Source organism: Knufia obscura (genome assembly GCF_036327395.1).
Source record: "Knufia obscura strain CCFEE 5817 isolate CBS 148926 chromosome Unknown scaffold_16, whole genome shotgun sequence".
Taxonomy (NCBI): domain Eukaryota; kingdom Fungi; phylum Ascomycota; class Eurotiomycetes; order Chaetothyriales; family Trichomeriaceae; genus Knufia; species Knufia obscura.
The window spans coordinates 820-17,493 of record NW_027042702.1 but is presented as its reverse complement, the minus strand read 5'-3'; the positions used below and the strand labels follow the sequence as shown (position 1 = coordinate 17,493).

Sequence of the window (16,674 nt, the reverse complement as noted above, 5' to 3'; positions counted from 1 at the left end):
GTAAGGCGTGCTTGGCTGGAAGGTCGCTTGGTTCTGTGGCTCGAGTGTTTTCTGCTTAGTAGTTCGGTTGAATAGCTTTGTATGCAGTCGTGTGATTGGAATGTCTTGCGAATCTGCTCATCCCTCCCAGTCGCCCATGCCTGGTGTTCTTATACCATACCGACTCGAATCATTGACACATTGTGCCTTGTTCGTAGAGACAAGCAATCATCATTGGCCGTTATGAGACAAAGATGTTATGCTTGTGTGCTGACAAGGACATTTCAGAGATCGTGGTGCCGAGCCACGCCTTTGTGTACACAGCCAGGATTCTGTTCTTGCGTAGCAGACAAAGGCCGGAGGGGACGTTGACACGTGAGACTGTTCTCGCTGTTCCATGGGGATTGTCAGCCGTCGTAAGTGCTATCCAGATACGCAACATTCAGGGCGAAGCTCACCATTATTTGGGAATATACCAGTACTGCGCTGTAGCAGCTAGCGAATCCGGATACACAGCCGTTTTATCAAAACATTCGGTGTCGCCTGGTTCTACCGGCGTTGGGATGCTAGTTACCTTCTTAAGTCGTTCCCTTAGGGCAGAGCAGAGCCTAGCAGTGATGACGACAGACGAATGATATGGAGACTTTGTCAAGTGGCCTTGTAACGCCGAGTTGGTGTCATAATGCAGATCTTAGGACGTGAAGCACGAATTTGCTTTTCGAGGTGATTAATTGGGTTGAGGAATAATCAACATGCCGATTGCAGAGCTGAGCAGATCAAAGCAACGAGACAAGGACCGATGATATGAATTAGTTAGCAGCATGGCAGGTGAGGGAATAAGGGGTGGAGAGGAAAGGAGGATGCATGATCGAAATGAATAACAATGTTTTATAGCAACTTACCTAGACTCGCCTGATGTATTTCTTTGATTTGACGCGGGAACTTTAAGGTCTCTTGGTGGTGGCATCAGTCATCTCGCAGTCTTGGGATGTCACCGGTACTTGTGGCAGTTGAATGTATCTGCTAGGGTAGTTGTCGCAGCCGGTCATCTCAGTGTCATCTGGGACGTCCCGCGAGGACCATACCTTAGGTGTAGTTTTAGCAGGAGATATGTTGCTATAACCGGTCATCTCGCAGTCGACCGGGGTGACCGCTACACAGAGCTGTGAAGGTTTCGCAACAGATGAGCTGTTTCCGCAGTCAGTCATCTCGATGTCTCTCGGAGTATTAGGCACAGGTTGTCGGGTCATTGACTGGTCTGCCCAGAGATCTGGCGCTGCAGTTTGTGGGTACCGTGCAGGACTGGTTGGCTGTGGGTACTTGCATATGTAGGTAGGGGTCTCGTACATGATGACTGAGGGCGACCCACATCGTGTGTCAACTCTGAGTTCAGGCCGCCGTGCTGGGATATATATAGGAGTCTGGTACATAATGACCGACAGCGACCCGCACTGTGTGTCGATTGTAAGTACAGGCCGCGGCGCAGGAATATAGAGGGGAGTATCGTACATGATACTTGAGGGTAACCCGCACCGTGTGTCGATCGTAAGTGCAGGCCTTTTCGAGGAAGACCTGCTTCCGCCTGTGTTCGCGTAGTTCGGCCTCATACTGAGTGTAGCTTTTGTGGTTTTCTCCGAAGTCTGCTTGGATGTCTTTTACCTGAGCTCTCTGTTGTTGAGTTTAAGTGTTTGTGGTTGTTGTGCCAGCACTGCTCGAAGGGTAGCCGTCCAAGAGGACCTTATACCCTTGAGGCAGTGGCAGCAACGTAGAATGTACATTGTTCTTTAGATCAATAGAGCATGAAAGTCTGGCTTTTGTGAGTACAACGCTTTAATGTCAGTACAACGAAAGACGCGAGCCAAAGCTCGAAGGACGATTGTTTGTCGAAGTTTTGGATGAAGTACTGGGTGTTCCAGACAATGAACATTGTTGACCTGGAACAACGGCCATCAATGTGTACGATGGCGAGGGTATCTGCTCCCTCAACCTGTGCCATGACTCAACTATGGCGAAGCTATCCGAGGGCATTCAGCCGGACTGTGCGTACAAGGCAGGTGTGCCCAGGAGAGAAGACAAAACGAAAAGCAGTCTGGGCAGGTGCCAAGGACGGATTACGTAAGCCCATTTCCGTGCTGCTACAGATCCACTTCCCCTTTTCCTCAAATCTTGGCATGCCACCCGCCATCGTCGTGATGCTTGAGATCTACTCACACAGCATATGCGTCAACTACAATTATACAGCCTCGATGTTCGTCTCCTGGCGGTCTCAATAAGCCTGTGAAGGCAGCCACCCACATCGAAGGAGCAAACAAGAACAACCAACGTGGCAGTCGTAACCGAGCTGTTCTTGGACGGAGTGACCAGCTACCTTGGTCACAGAGCCATCACGGACGCGAATGTTCGGGGTCTATCAGAACAGTACTTTGTCTGGTGGTCCTGAGGATCTCTTGCTGTTCTGTTCCTGGTCTTTTATACTGAGGGGGTAGATACACTGGGATGCAGGATACAAGAATGCTAAGCGTTTCTTCATAAATCAAGGCACGGTCGCATGCACATTGTATGTCTAGTATGGCAAGGGGGAAAACACAGAGAATGTTACGAGTTGTATGTATTGTTTTCCTATCAACCGTAGCCATGAGCTCAACTCATGTAGTTGTGCTTGCCTTTACCGTCGACAGGTCTGTTGGAACCTTCTCCATTGCTCTCATAATGAGCAGCTAACATGATTTTCCTCGCATATCATGAATTCTCTCAGCATGCTTCGCTGTGGATGATCAGCTGACCTCGCCATTTCTCTCATGTGGGAAGCCCCTCAGCTGCAGCTTTTCGACAGTGCAGTACTTGTTTGTAATTTTCTCACTTCTTGTTGGAATCCTCCTCACCCTCCTCCACCATCTCAGCCCATCGCGCCTCAAGGTCGGCCCAAAACTCAGGAATCTCCTTATCCCAGGCAAGCTTGTACATCTTGTCTTTGTTCTTGCCATAGAGTTTCGGCCAAGCAGGTGCAAGACCGTTGGTGATAGCCTGTCGCAGAGGATGATCTTTGCCCAAGGTCTGATACACTTTGGTAATGTCATCGGCTTGAATGGCCCAGGGACTCTGAAGCATTTTGTTGAGTCTGCTCTGCAGGTCATTGATGAGCGGTGTGATGATGAGCTTTCTGGCAATATCAAGGACGTGATGATACTTCCACAAGGGGATTCCGGTCTGTACTAGCAGCGTTCGCCAGCTACGTAGCATAGCATGCTTCGTAGCAGCCGGCGATTGTCAGCTATGGAGTGAAGTGAAGTGCTACGTAGCTACTACGAATATGACTAAGCGATCAGATACCTTCCTCTTTCGGTTAGATTGGATGTCTGAGCACCAAGCCTTAATGCCTAAGGCACTAACCATGATCATACACAGCTCGCTAATCCTAAATAGGAAGGTCTATGATAGCCTACTCTGCGACGAAGCATGCTACGTAGCAAGCCAACGACGTGCTATGCTATGAAGTGCTACGTAGCGCTATGAAGCGGTGCTACGTAGCGCTATGAAGCGGTGCTACGTAGCTGGCGAATGCTGGTCTGTAGGTCGAGTGGCTTGATGATACCTGTGGTGTTGACGTCGTCGATCCAGCCTAGCAAGATGCCATAAGCCTCGATATCGCCTTCTGGTAGCATGACGTGCGTGACGACTTTGCGGTCTTCGTCCTTGCAGTTGGCTCTTACCGACTCTTTGACAACAGGTGCGTGGGCACACAGACCATTGACGCTGACAGTCTTTGGTCGCCACTTGGTTGTACCGGCCTGGAGCTTCTTGGAATCGTTCTCAGGAATGTATGGAATCGGGTTGCCGTTAGGTTGGGCAATGAAGATGAACGCTTGTGGACCGAAGTCAAGTCTGTGTCAATGATTAGCGTAACTCTTGATGAGTTGATATGTGACTTACCTCATTCGCTGCTCAAGGCTCTGGAACATAACTTCTGGCAGACCATAGCTTCGCCCAGCGACCGCGGCCGGGACCTGGACGTGTGTGTTGTTTGGCAGCTTAGACTTGACAGGAACGGACGAGGTCTGCGCCAAAGGTGCCGCGACGGCAGCACGTGAAGCGTAAGAGGGTCGTGAAGCCATTTTCTTTGATTGTCGAAGAGTTCAGAGTCTAGAGATTTGATCTAGAATCTGTTCAGTAGATAGATTGTGGAATTGGATAATTCGATCTTGTGTCAAAGTCGCAGATCTATGGTAGAGGAAAGACGACAACCATCTTGGAAGAAGGCGAGAAGAAAAGGCGCTTATGTATGCTGCTGGCAAGTGAACGTGCCGTTTGTAGGTGATATGTATAGTGACTTAGCTGGACTGAAAGCCATAACACCAAACAACGTCAGAGCTTGCACTTGCACTCGAAGTGAGAAAAGAAACGTACCTGCTTCGCCAAGGCCAGGGGGACGAAGAAGAGAGAAAGGCCAGCAGCCATTCAAGGACGAAGGGAAGATCACGACGATATCATGGGAATCTCTCGTATTGGTTTTCTCAAGCTACCTAGAGCTAGTTTGTGTTTTCGTGTAAAGCAACGCGCAATCATTTGTTCGATACTCTCGCATTCGTGTTCCCAGTGCTCACTTCATAGCACATATTGCTCGTAAGCTCGGCGAGAGCCGTAACGTTATCATCGTCCTTGTGGACTCGTGTTTCTCTTTTGTCCTTCACATCCGTCAAATCACCATCATTGATCATTCATACCCATATCTCCTTGAGAGCCTAGTCGTGAATCTTGTGTGCCAACCCCGTTCTGCATCCTCTCAATCATGCCTGATCTCACTCTGAGTCAAGCTCATCCTCACGACCCCATCGAACGAACAGATCTCTCTTGAAAGCAGGAAATTCATCACAGAGACGATACATCCTGATCATCTTTGACTCATACAGTTGGTCCCAAACATCAGCGACGCCGTGGACGATAGCAGTTCGTAGTGGGTGACCCCCAGGCAGCTTCTCCTCATAGATCTTGCGAACATCGTCGGTGCGGAAGCTTAGTGGAATTCTTAGCATGGCGTCGTAGCGGGCGGGAATATCGGCAAGGATTGGTGTGATATGAAGAGCCCTAGCAATGTCGATGAGGTGGTGGTACTTGTAGAGTGGGATTTCGGACTGCGTCAGGCCTGGGATGAGTTCGCCTTTCTTGATGACTTGGTCGTTCCACTGGAACAGAAGTCGGTATGCCTCTTCGCTGCCCGGTGGCAGAGCGCAGTGGCCGAGGTGATGACCTGGAGGTACCTTTGCTGTGACCTGAGCTGAGAGGACAGCGGACAAAGCCATGAGGTTTTGAACAGTGACATCTGGGGTAGGTAGGACTAGCTTGATGGGAGTACCACCAGGCACGTCGATGTAGAGCTCTGTGTAGTCTCCTTCTGCTAGTTTCTTGCGCGCCTCATTGGACATGAACACGATCTCTGATCTCGGGTATCTGGCATTCGGTCGAGCAGCTTCGACACGTAGTCTTGTGCTCGGGGTGGGAGCCAAAGGACCGGCCGCTGTGGCAGGAGGCTGAAGGTTCGGTGGGGCTGGCGCAGCCAGTCGTGCAGCGTACGAGGCTCGATCGGAAGACATTTTGTTGACTTATTGGATTGATGTTATCTTGTGATCTGAGTTTGTGATTGACTATCAAGTGATCGGTAAAAGGCTGCGCGGAAGCGTCGATAACTTGATCGGTTTCGATAGAGAAAAATAAATCTGTGTGAAGAAAGTCGAATTGCAGATGGAAAGGAAAGAAAAAATATTCGAGGAATCGGCATTCTTTGGAGGCGCGACTTGATGTGAAAGTGTCGTTCCCAGGTGATATGTATAGTGATATGCGTGTAACATGGTCTTCGACGAATTCCCAGCTTCTGATAGGCTCAGCCCCATTTTGCGCTTGCACTTGAGAAGTAACGATGCCTTCGACTGCTGAACGGGATTGTCGATTGTCCTGAGATAGAGGATGATGACCGAAAATTTCAAGACAGAAGGGTAAAACGTGACTACTATATGTCGTGAAGTGAATATCGTCCTTTGCGATTGAGAGCACAAGCTTCTGGACCATGTTCTCCGGATGGTCGGTTGGCTCTCCGCATATCCATCCTTGCTCAAACATCAGTAACGTCTTTGTACACCAAGTACGAATTAACTCACCGTCACCACCGTCACTCCTCCCGCCCCTCAAATTCCTCAACCTTCTCCATCAACTCCTCCCAGAACTCCTCAATCTCCCATCCCAAGCTCTCGATCTCCTCCCTCCTCTTTGTACCAAACCCACCACTAACCCACGCCCGCGCAACATTCTCCACAAGCCTCACCCTCAACGTATGTCCAACCGCACACTCCCCATAAACACACCTCACATCCTCACTTTGCACATTCCACCTCTGCCCCGGCACGTAAGTAATCATCCTCTCGAATCTCAAACCCAGATTCCGGGTAATGGGCTCGATACGTAGCTTCTCTGCAATATCGAGTATGTGGAAGTACCTACTCAGCGGCTTCTCAGTGATCATCTCGATGGGTTTGAGTTTGCCGGTAAGCGTGATGGTGTCGAGCCAGGCGAGGATGGCGAGGTAGGCGTCGATATCGCCGGCAGGGAGGGTGATATGGTCGAGGACTTCTTCGGGCCCATTGGCGCGGACTGCAGAGTTGATGATGGGGGACATGGTGCAGAGGGATCTGATAGGGAATTTGTCGAGATTGTTGAGCTTGAGTGGAATCGGATCTTGGTCGGCAGACTGCTCGACGTGGAGCCAGACGAGGTAGCCGAATTGGAGGCTGATAGGGTTAGTGCTGAGTAAGGTAGATGTGGGAGGCTTACCGCTGGCGTTGGTCTTCTTGCATGTGAATGATTCGAGGCTTTGGATATGTCTGATCTGGCCGGGCCGGGCTGATTCTGATATGTGTTTTTCTTGGCCGATGATCGTCGGGCGTAGCGTTGCTTTCTCCCGCGGAAGACATTGTAGAGATCAGCTGATTGATACGTTCCTTTATGTGCTCAGGTCTCGAGTTCGATGAGTCTGTCTGAGTAACTTCGTCTAAGAGAAACGGGGACATGCGTCAGAAGCTTGATCGAGAGAGAACGGGGAAAGTATTCACCTTGTTGTCTCCCTCCTGACGCTTTCGATAGTAGCATATCTGTCAACGTTCGTTCCGTGGGCATATGATCGAAGCAGATGGTGGGCAGTCAGTCGCTTGCTGTCGTGCGATTGCGAGCCTCAATTCCGTGTTTGCAACTTTGTCGTTCTGTAAAGACAAAGGAGCTGCTCCAAATTTCTCTCGGAAGCAAGAAAGGACTTCTATTATTCTTGTTCAGACAGGTTAGCAAACACCTGCATCCCATGTTTCCAGCAAACCCAAGATACAAGCAAGAAGCTTGTAGAAGAGTTTGTTAGCCATTGTTGTAGCTGTCACCGCACACTGTGATTGATACTTCTGCTCTGCAATACTTCCGTGCATCTCCATCATCGAACAAAGTGGGCCAAGAACGTCGATTCGATCGAAAAACGGAGAAGAATATTGCAATTCTCACGAACACCAGCACTATCTCATGCTCCTCCCTTGCCCTCCACCCCTCACGCCAAGATAATCCTTTACCATGTATCCATATCGCCATACCTCTCCCTTTGTGAGCCGTTCCCGCTGTCCAACGCCATGCCCCTCCTTATCCAATGTCTCTCTCCTTCGCATCAAGGTAACATATTCGCTGCCTCCTCATCCGTAACAAAGATATCAGCAACCGGACACCGATCCACCTCTTCATCAAACGGTACATCGTCCTCCTCGTCCACATCCATCTCATCCTCGTCATAGCCACCACCCCACCGTCTCCTGGCTTTTGAGCTCCGATACCGCCTTCCGACTAGGTAGCTCGGCAGGAACAACTCGTCATTCCAAGTGAAACCCTGACTGTGCTTGGTGTAGCATATCAATCGTGGTGGCTGGTCCGGAGAGGAGATGTGAGAATTGAGATTCACTGACTTGTAGGATGAGGAAGATAGCATGCTCGGACCGAGAGGAGAGGAGTATGTGCTTGAAGTCTGAAGTGCTCTGGCTGGTACAGAGTCGGGCGGTGGAAGGCCAGCTCGATGCTTGTCTTTCCTTTGTTGCTGTTGTGCCTGCGGTGGGGTCATGTAAGCTGCGGAGGTTGGCTTGTGGACTGTTGTGCTTGACGGGGAAGCTATGGTTTTGTGTGCCTTCAGGACTTCTCTTGTTCTTGGTGTTGAGGCTGAGGATGCTGCTTCGGAGCTGGAGCTGGAGCCTTCTGTACTATCTGTCCGTTGCATTCTGTCATCTCGATTCGATCGTCGACGAGATGGAGTCGTGTAGCTCTCGTTCTTCAGTCTTGATATCGGGATCTTGATTGCTCGGCTACCTGGTGGGTAGCTTGGGTCTGCCATCATTATTGCTTCTGGGAGGACGAGCACGAGAATGAGTCAATGAAGACACAAGGAGATGAATCGTTTGTTTGGGAATGGTAGAAGTGTGTGAGAGATTCAATCTGAGGGAAGGTATGGCTGGTGTTGTTATCGTAGCTGCAATCGAGTCATTGCCTGCATACAAGGCACACGGAATCCACTGCCCGTGCATGAGCCGTTGCAGTTCGGGAGGGGATGCTCCTCCAGCCGATCACCTGCGCTGCCAGTGTCGGAAAGTGAGGTCAAGTGGTGGATGCAGCTATCGATAAGATGTACGCTAACCTTGAGGGGAATGGCGTCAAGGCAGCTGTTTCGTGCAGTGGTGAACAAAGCAGGTGCAAACGAGCGATTGAACGGCTTGCAGCATAGCATGAAGTTCAAGTTCTTACATTCACACAGCCTTTTTCTACACATTAGTGATCATACTGCTGGATGTTACATCAAAGCCCAGCAACTCATGCAAAGTATCTCGGCTCATCAAACACGTGGTAAGCATGACCTCTGACACCTTCACCTCGGAACATAGCCGGGAACCTCAGACCAGGTGCCACCTGATCCTCAGGTATCATCGTATCGCTGTAATCAGGTGCTTGCCCTACGACGAACTTGCCGAGCTGCAGGATAGTTAGCATGCCGTTCACAGCAAAGTCGCAGTCGTCCTTACCTGAATCTCAGTATCTGTGATTGTCCCCCTACTGACACGCGCGTACCCAGTACGCTTGATGTCCTTGTACAAAATGTACTCGCACCATCGATCCCAATCCGTGTGGTCAATATCATGCATGCCACTCTTCGGCCCAACCCATGTGTTGTAGTTACCCTGGCCTGGGGGCGTCACAAGATAACTCAGCAGGATGGCTGGCCGTGGACTGGCTAACATGACACGAGACACATACTCCGATTGCTGTTTCCTGTCTTCCACATCTTCTTCCTGACCGGAGTGGAAGACAAACACATCGACTTGGGTACCGTAGACGTCCAGCGTCGCCTCAATGAGAGGCGCAAGCTCACCACCTGGCGATGGTGTGAGGTGATGTGTCGAATTTAGAATAGGGAACTTGGAGAGAAGTGCTGCGCCCCATGTGTGCTGGTTTGGACCTGGACCGTAATCGACGTACATACCCAGGTCCTCGGCAAGATACTGCATCGTGTCACGATTGCCCATGATAATTCGCTGGGTGTCTGATTCGAGCATGCCTATAACATCGACTTCGAGTTCGCGGATTGCTGATGCCATTCTTCGCTCCGATGACCACATGTCGTTGTCGAGTGAGAAATGGATAGTCCAGATGCCTGCAGTCAGGGACTTCTCTTCTGGGTGGTATGGCTTGTAGTCGTTCGTTGGGAAGCGCATGTAGGCGATGGCCATCGAGAGTAGTTGCAATGCGAAGAAAAGGTGCAGGTAGTATGCCGTTTGCTTTCGTCCTCTTGGTGATTTGGTGGTCTTCGCTCGTGACTGAGCATTGGTGGTAAGAGCAGAGAAGACACCGTTGCCGATCTGTAACACTGTGCAGATCATGACCCAGTCATTGTGCTCTCGCACTAGTGGGCCGTAGGGGACGAAAGCGTACGCAACTACCCAGCAGTGGAAGAGGACCATGAGGATGTAGATGAAGAAGCCGAAACCGAACGCTATGGCTGGGTTGTGCTGAACAGCTGACTTGATGAGCACAGGTGCAACACCACAGAGATAGACAGTGAACACAAGCGCACCATAGTATGCTGTCCAATCCTGGGCGTACGTCAGGAACATGGCGCCGACCGCGCCTACCCCATAAGCTGTCCAGGAGCCGAGCAGATTGGGTGACGAGGTACCGAAGAGTAGTCCAGCTGCCATAGCCGCGATCGTGACAGCACCATACGGTACTTGCTGTGGCCCATTGACTGGGAAACCTGACCACGTCCAGGCAATCATAGTGCTCGAATCCGAAAGTAATGAATGGAAAGCGAATATCAGACCACCAATGCCTACACCGGCCATGAGGCCTGAGCCCTTCTTGCCAGTAGCGGAAGTTTGATCACCGCCGCTTGTGGTGACTGGTCGAGTAGCATGCCACACTGCCGGTATAGCAAGTAACAACCCAGTCCAGTTCCAACCGCCATTTTCGGCTTTCATGATGGGCCACAGAGGGTTGTTGCTGTAGCAAGCGAATTTAGCAATGCTTGACAGCATAAGGCCACCAACCCACGCCAGGACTCGCGCCTGCAATCTGCTGGAGTTGTTCCGCTCTGCATACCACATAGCCGTCCAGGCCATACATGCTTGCCAGACAGCGAACGACACAGCACCAAGACGAGTGACTTGGTCAGTGATTTGCCATCCAAACAGACCAGGAATCACAGCGGAGTAGTGCAGCCATCTGTTGTACTTGATGGCGAACGATCGAATTTGAGGAATGCCAAGGAGGAGAGGCGAGATAGTGGCCAGAATCGCAGCTTCGTAGCCGGAGAGGCCCATGTGCCAGAGTGGGAAATACCAGACACAGACAGCCAAGGAGGTCAGGAGAGTCCAGAAAAGGAAGCCATTGTAGATATCCGCCAGGGCAACGGAAAGATCCCACCAGTTGTAGGGGCCATCGAAAGTCGATGCCTGGATCACCGGTTGATTTCGCTCTTTCTCCTTGATATCATCTTTCAACAATTTCTGATTTCTGCCAGACGTCAGCTGATGTTCTTGCTCTTTAATGATCTCCCGTACTTTGTCTCATTTCGGAAGTCGATGAACGTACCCTCTGCTGAGGCCTTTGACATCTCGAACCACAATCTCGAGGCTGGAGAAGTCGTATACTGTCACTGCATCGAACCCAACGTCAAGAAGGACTACGATCCATTCACAGAATGCGTAGGTGGTGTATGCTAGTCTGATCAGCAAAGCATACGTGCAACCATTCTTTTCTGCTTACCTCCTGCAACCTTATGGATCTTGTGTTGAAGGAAGAAGTAAGTAAGCGGAACGAGCATGCCAAAGAAAGACCCGGCCATGATCTTTCTATACTTGATCGCTTCTGGATGTGGCGGACTCAGAGCAAGACACCCCAGCGTCCACGGTACTGTTGCAACCAAATAACTGACCATGAAGATATCGTGCCAGTGGTGGTCATCCGTTGAAGTAACGTATGTCCATCCTCCGCATGTAAATGTTCGGAACACACCAATCCAGAAAATAATCTTTGGCAACGACGAGTTCGGTCGAGCGGTCAGGAAGTAGTAGAGTGCAACGAGGATGAATCGAGGACCTGAAGTCAAGGCAATGCCGACCATGAAGACTGATCTTTCTGGGTATCTATCGCCAATTGTGGCCGAGACGGATGGGAACCATTCTTGTGGGTAGCCGTAATACTCATTTTGAACAATCTTCTTGTAGTGAAGCGAAAGTCCCACTATCAACGCGCCTAGGAAAGCGACGTATGCGAGGGCAGTATGAGCGTAGGCTATCCATCTACCACTGAACTGCACGAGGGTCAGCAGATATGTAAGTGGTCAAGCAGTGCTGACATACAGAGAAGACAACATCGCCCTCCTTGAACTTGGGCGCCATGCTGAGTGAGAAGGAAGAGAACTACTGAGCCATAGAAAGGGTGTTCGAAAGGAAGGAGTGGCAGCCCGTGGGCAAGTTGTTCGATGTGAGCAGGAAAGCGCACCTCAGAATTGTGAACTTCCAAAAGTGTCGTGTCGCGTTCCGCATGCTGGCGGCCCCCTGACTGCTAGCTCGGCGACGGCGTTTAGATAGTGCTTATCATATCTCCGTCAAAAAGTCCTGCGGAAAGAACGCTGAGGTTGGCGATTGCTCTTGCATACACGTGCAGCACTCATCAACTCGATATCCTGGTTACAACATGTCAGCAGCGGCAGACAAAGCACGGTTCTTCCTCGAACAGTCGGTTCCCGAACTAAAAGAGCTTGAGCGCAAGAAGATCTTCACACCAGAAGAAATCACCGCAGTCGCAAAGAAGAGATCCGACTTTGAACACAAAATCAATGCGAGGGGCTCGTCACCAGCTGATTACGCGCAGTATGCAGAGTTTGAAATCAACGTGGACATGCTGCGGCGGAAGCGCATCAAAAGACTTGGAGTAAAAGCTACGACGCATAATGGGCAGAGAAGGGTATTCTTCGTATTCGATCGTGGAGCGAGGCAGTTCCCAGGTGATCTGAAGCTATGGATGCAGAGTATCGAGTATGCGAGGAGCCAGAAAGCGCTGAAGAAGGTCACTCAGATGCTGACGAATGCGCTGCGGTTACATCCTACGAAGCCTGAATTATGGATATATGCTGCGCGGTTTGCACTGGAGGAGAACGGAGACATGACTGAGGCTAGAGGGTACATGCAAAGAGGTTTGAGGTTCTGCAAGAATTCGAAAGAGATGTGGCTCCAGAACTTCCGGCTTGAGATCAATTGGATCGCTAAGATACATGCTCGAAGGCGTGTTTTGGGTATCGAAAAGGATGCTCGGAAAGAGGAAGAGATCAAGGTTGTTGGAGAAGACGACAACATGATGATGCTGCCGAAGCTGACTGCCCAGGATATAGCGCCAGAGGAGGAGAAGGAAGACAAGGTCGACGTGACTGCTTTGGCCAATCTGGAATCGACACCAATCATGACCGGAGCAATACCTATCGCCATCTTTGATGCTGCCATGGAGCAGTTCCAGAATGACTCGAATCTGGCCCTCAAATTTTATGAAGAGACTTCCTCTTTCGAGAGCCTTCCAGCGATCGGCTCAGTCTCAGCTCATATCGATGAGGTGCTACAGAAGACTAGCCCCAACAGCTGGCATGCTTGCGCTTGTCACATCTCTATGGCGACCTTGGAGGTGAAGCTGGACGACCCTGGTTTTCCGGCTGCACTTCGAGAAGTCTTGTCGAGGATTAATCTTGCTCTTGCCGTCACGAAGCAGCTTGAAAGCCTCAAAGAGTGGTGTCGAGGGTTGTTGACCGGCTACTTGGAAGGAGATCTCGATCCGGCGCTGCAGCAGATATTGCAGTCCAAGCTTCGAGCGCTAGCCTGAGATGCGACAAGTGAACCAGCGTCCTTGTCGGCTTGTGCCATTATGATACCCCACATAGCGGATACGATATCGTGTATGTTTCGTCAAGTTGCCCATCTCTCATCCTGGTAATTCGACTTCCTCGATATCTCTTTTCACGACGGGCAAAATCTCGGCCATTTGATTTGGATCTCTCATAGCAGCCGAGACATCATCCCTTCTGCTAGCCAGTTGCTCCTTGACTGCATCGTATGCCTTCTCTTTCTCCACATATTCTCTGATCACTTGCCTCATATCGAAATCAATGTAGACTCTGGTGTCCTTTACCCTCAGCATCACATTGTCAAGCCTCATGAAAAACCTGCTCAACAGCAACAATCTCGCAGGCATGACACGAAGCTTGACAGATAGCATAGCGATACCGTTATCCGCTAACTCGTCCTCGTACAGTATCACATCATCAAAGAACAGTATCGGATCAGGCCTCTTCAGCAGCTCGAGCGGTATCTGGGCATCACTCTCTCTGAATGGTGGTGACGTTGGCGCAAGTTCTCCTCGATAGTCTTGCGGCGTATAGCTCCAATCGAATGGCTTGACCTCTTCCAACTCCTTGAAGTCATGCGCGCCCTCACGACTCGCATGCCACTCTTGCGAGTATGCGACTTTCAGTCTCTTCTCGCCAGTCTTGTCTACACTGTCTAGTGCGCCGAAAGCATCGAATTTGATGCCCCATCCTGATGGCTGGTGTTGGATTGCCACGAAATTGTCGCCAAAGATCATTTCTGGTATCTGGATACCAATTTTCTTCGTCATGTCCTCTATCGGGTCGGCCTTGAGGATGGGCAGCTTCTGAGTTACGATCTGAAAGCCACTGATGTTGTACGTTCGTGGGGAGGCTTCGGAAGGCATCGTAGTGTTGAATGCTTCTGGGGAGCTGTGCCCATTGACTGCCATGGCCACGGCAACAAGGAAAGTCGAGTCAAGTACAGGTGCAGATGCCACGCGGCAACATCGAACTTCAGCTACACTTGCGATGTCCGCTACGCAAGAAAGATGAATTAGGAGCGCAATGTTCGACTGTTGCGGGCCTTCCCCACATCTTATCGCGATAAGAGAGAGAGGGCAAAGTTAGCAAACATCTCACCAGCTCTTTCCCCTAGGCTATCAGGAAGACGAGCGTGCAACAGTTGCTGTTGTCAAATTTTAGCACTGTCTGGGCGTTCGAGGCAAAGATCCTCGGCTACAAGCACCATTCTACAGGTCGACCGGCACGCAACCCGTCATGCGTAGGGACTCAAACCCAGCGGCGATCCGCTGCTACCTGGACAAAACCAGTCAAAGCAAAGGGCGACACCCAACAGTGCCAAGTAAGTTATGCCAAGACGGCGACGACATCAATTCGCCGCCCGCATCGTCAACATTGGCACGCCTCCGCTGGCTTTGGCTAACGCTTGGCACATGTAATTTGGACACACCAGTCTTTTAGACAGTATTTAGCCAGCGCAAGCATATCATATTTATATTGAATAACTATTTATTATCACTCTTTCTTACAGTAGCCTTTCGTACACGTCTTTACAAGTGCCTTCTAGCCTACGCATCGGTCTAAATCTTAAAGACAGAGGGCTACTACTCGTCTAGTAGCTCTATTCTAAAGAGTATCTATAACTAAAGACTATATTAGTATAACTTAATTAGCCTAGTATTAATTAAGTATATAAAATTCTGAGTATTATATACGAAAGTATATTCTATAGCTATAATACTTAAGAAAATTATTACTAATTAGCAATATACCGAACTATATTTATTAAACGTTAATATATTAATTTATAAATATAGCTTAGCTTAGATAAGACACCTAATATCTAATATTAAGCTAAAGAAGACTCTTAATATATACACTAAAGAGAAAGTCAAAATAGCTATTAATTATAAATAGCTTATAATACGTAGTTTTAAAGAGTTATTACATATAAATTACTCGGATTTAATACTATCTTAAATAGCTAAACGCTTAATATAGATACTTAGAATAAAAGCTTAAAGCGTATAGAAGCGAAAATAAGGCTAAGGCTAATATGTAGTAGTAATAACGATTAACGAAGTTAAACGGAAAAATTATAATAAGCTTTCGTAACCTAATAGAGGCTCGTAACGGCTATTCTAAAGAAGTTAAGCGAATAAAGCTTAGTTTAATAGCTAATAAAGGTATAAGGTATATAAAAGTAACTAAATAACCTTAATATAATTCTTAATTACTAATAACTATATTTTACCTATATAGTATAACTATATATAGTTAAGAAATAATACTCGCTAACCTATACCCTCTCTTACTATTTCTTTAAGGAAAACTTACTTAAACTAATCGTCTATATACTTTAAATATACTTATCTCTTCTTACTAAATCCCTAATAAAAGTTAGGATATTCTTATATAGGTAGAAACTAATATTTATATAAAGTAGTTTTAAGAGTATTATAGTATACTACTAACGATTTAATTAACTACTCTATTCTATTAATATACTTTATTATTAATATTTAACTACTATTTTTTAAATAAGTAAATATCGGCGTACCTTTTTATTTATTAAAAATAGTAGTTAAACTTTTATTATAGTTTATTTTTATACTTATCTTATTAGTATTTTATACGTTACGGTCCTTAACTTCTTGTTATAAGGCCGGTATCTCTACGTGACCAGTAATGGTACGAGTAGAACCTCTATGGTTCTACTTAAGTAAGCTAAGTAGGATGTTAGGCTAATAAGTATTTAATATAAGGTCGAGTTATATATAGGTAGGGTTCTGGTATAACTTAGGTTGACTACGAAGCTATAGAAACTATACGGAGGAGAGTCGTTGCTATATACTCTTGTCCTATACCTTCTTCGGGGTTATCTAAGGTGCCTAAGGTTGTCTAAGGTCGAATCTTAGGAACCTTGGTGACCTTAGATCCCTTTTGGGATATTACGTGCTTTCTCGCTTGTCCTTTCGTGTCCTAAACTGTTTTCGTCCTTATCCGATTCTGGTTTTAGCCTACTGGCTGATTCTACTTCTAGCGTATGCCCTAACGTGTGTCCTAGCGTGTGCTTTAGTGTTTATCTGGTCGCATGCCTGGTCGTGTACCTAGCCGTGTACCTGGTCGTGTATTAAACCGTAACACTATTCCCTCTCTAGTCTACTTGCGTCCTCGTAAGTATAAATAGTTAGTATACTCCTTCCTCTTTGTCTTTTCTTCCCTTTTTTTGGTGATGGCTGATAATGCCGAAGTCGCGTTCCTAG

At 48.5% G+C, this 16,674-nt stretch overlaps 8 protein-coding genes across 8 annotated transcripts; 1 reads left to right on the top strand and 7 right to left on the bottom strand.

The window, feature by feature from the left end:
- Positions 1 to 2,835: 2,835 nt before the first annotated feature.
- Positions 2,836 to 3,372, bottom strand: PMZ80_010080 (uncharacterized protein; the record flags this gene model as incomplete). The annotated part of the gene is made up of 2 exons (XM_064878473.1): positions 2,836 to 3,191; positions 3,366 to 3,372. The coding sequence occupies 2 exons, from the start codon at positions 3,370 to 3,372 to the stop codon at positions 2,836 to 2,838; spliced, it is 363 nt and encodes a 120-aa protein (XP_064725552.1).
- Positions 3,373 to 3,509: 137 nt separating this feature from the next.
- PMZ80_010079 (uncharacterized protein) lies at positions 3,510 to 4,091 on the bottom strand (the record flags this gene model as incomplete). The annotated part of the gene is made up of 2 exons (XM_064878472.1): positions 3,510 to 3,861; positions 3,910 to 4,091. 2 exons carry the CDS (start codon positions 4,089 to 4,091, stop codon positions 3,510 to 3,512), a joined length of 534 nt encoding a protein of 177 aa, XP_064725551.1.
- A 684-nt stretch (positions 4,092 to 4,775) lies between these two features.
- On the bottom strand, positions 4,776 to 5,567 carry PMZ80_010078 (uncharacterized protein; the record flags this gene model as incomplete). Its single annotated transcript, XM_064878471.1, has 1 exon — positions 4,776 to 5,567. One exon carries the CDS (start codon positions 5,565 to 5,567, stop codon positions 4,776 to 4,778), a length of 792 nt encoding a protein of 263 aa, XP_064725550.1.
- Positions 5,568 to 6,139: 572 nt separating this feature from the next.
- PMZ80_010077 (uncharacterized protein) lies at positions 6,140 to 6,938 on the bottom strand (the record flags this gene model as incomplete). Its single annotated transcript, XM_064878470.1, has 2 exons — positions 6,140 to 6,755; positions 6,799 to 6,938. 2 exons carry the CDS (start codon positions 6,936 to 6,938, stop codon positions 6,140 to 6,142), a joined length of 756 nt encoding a protein of 251 aa, XP_064725549.1.
- Positions 6,939 to 7,666: 728 nt separating this feature from the next.
- PMZ80_010076 (uncharacterized protein) lies at positions 7,667 to 8,377 on the bottom strand (the record flags this gene model as incomplete). Its single annotated transcript, XM_064878469.1, has 1 exon — positions 7,667 to 8,377. One exon carries the CDS (start codon positions 8,375 to 8,377, stop codon positions 7,667 to 7,669), a length of 711 nt encoding a protein of 236 aa, XP_064725548.1.
- Positions 8,378 to 8,850: 473 nt separating this feature from the next.
- Positions 8,851 to 11,933, bottom strand: CWH43 (the record flags this gene model as incomplete). Its single annotated transcript, XM_064878468.1, has 5 exons — positions 8,851 to 9,009; positions 9,060 to 11,046; positions 11,125 to 11,251; positions 11,299 to 11,845; positions 11,895 to 11,933. 5 exons carry the CDS (start codon positions 11,931 to 11,933, stop codon positions 8,851 to 8,853), a joined length of 2,859 nt encoding a protein of 952 aa, XP_064725547.1.
- Positions 11,934 to 12,231: 298 nt separating this feature from the next.
- On the top strand, positions 12,232 to 13,404 carry UTP6 (U3 snoRNP protein; the record flags this gene model as incomplete). The annotated part of the gene is made up of 1 exon (XM_064878467.1): positions 12,232 to 13,404. The coding sequence occupies one exon, from the start codon at positions 12,232 to 12,234 to the stop codon at positions 13,402 to 13,404; it is 1,173 nt and encodes a 390-aa protein (XP_064725546.1).
- Positions 13,405 to 13,503: 99 nt separating this feature from the next.
- TIP41 (Tap42 interacting protein) lies at positions 13,504 to 14,337 on the bottom strand (the record flags this gene model as incomplete). The annotated part of the gene is made up of 1 exon (XM_064878466.1): positions 13,504 to 14,337. The coding sequence occupies one exon, from the start codon at positions 14,335 to 14,337 to the stop codon at positions 13,504 to 13,506; it is 834 nt and encodes a 277-aa protein (XP_064725545.1).
- Between the last annotated feature and the right edge of the window lie 2,337 nt (positions 14,338 to 16,674).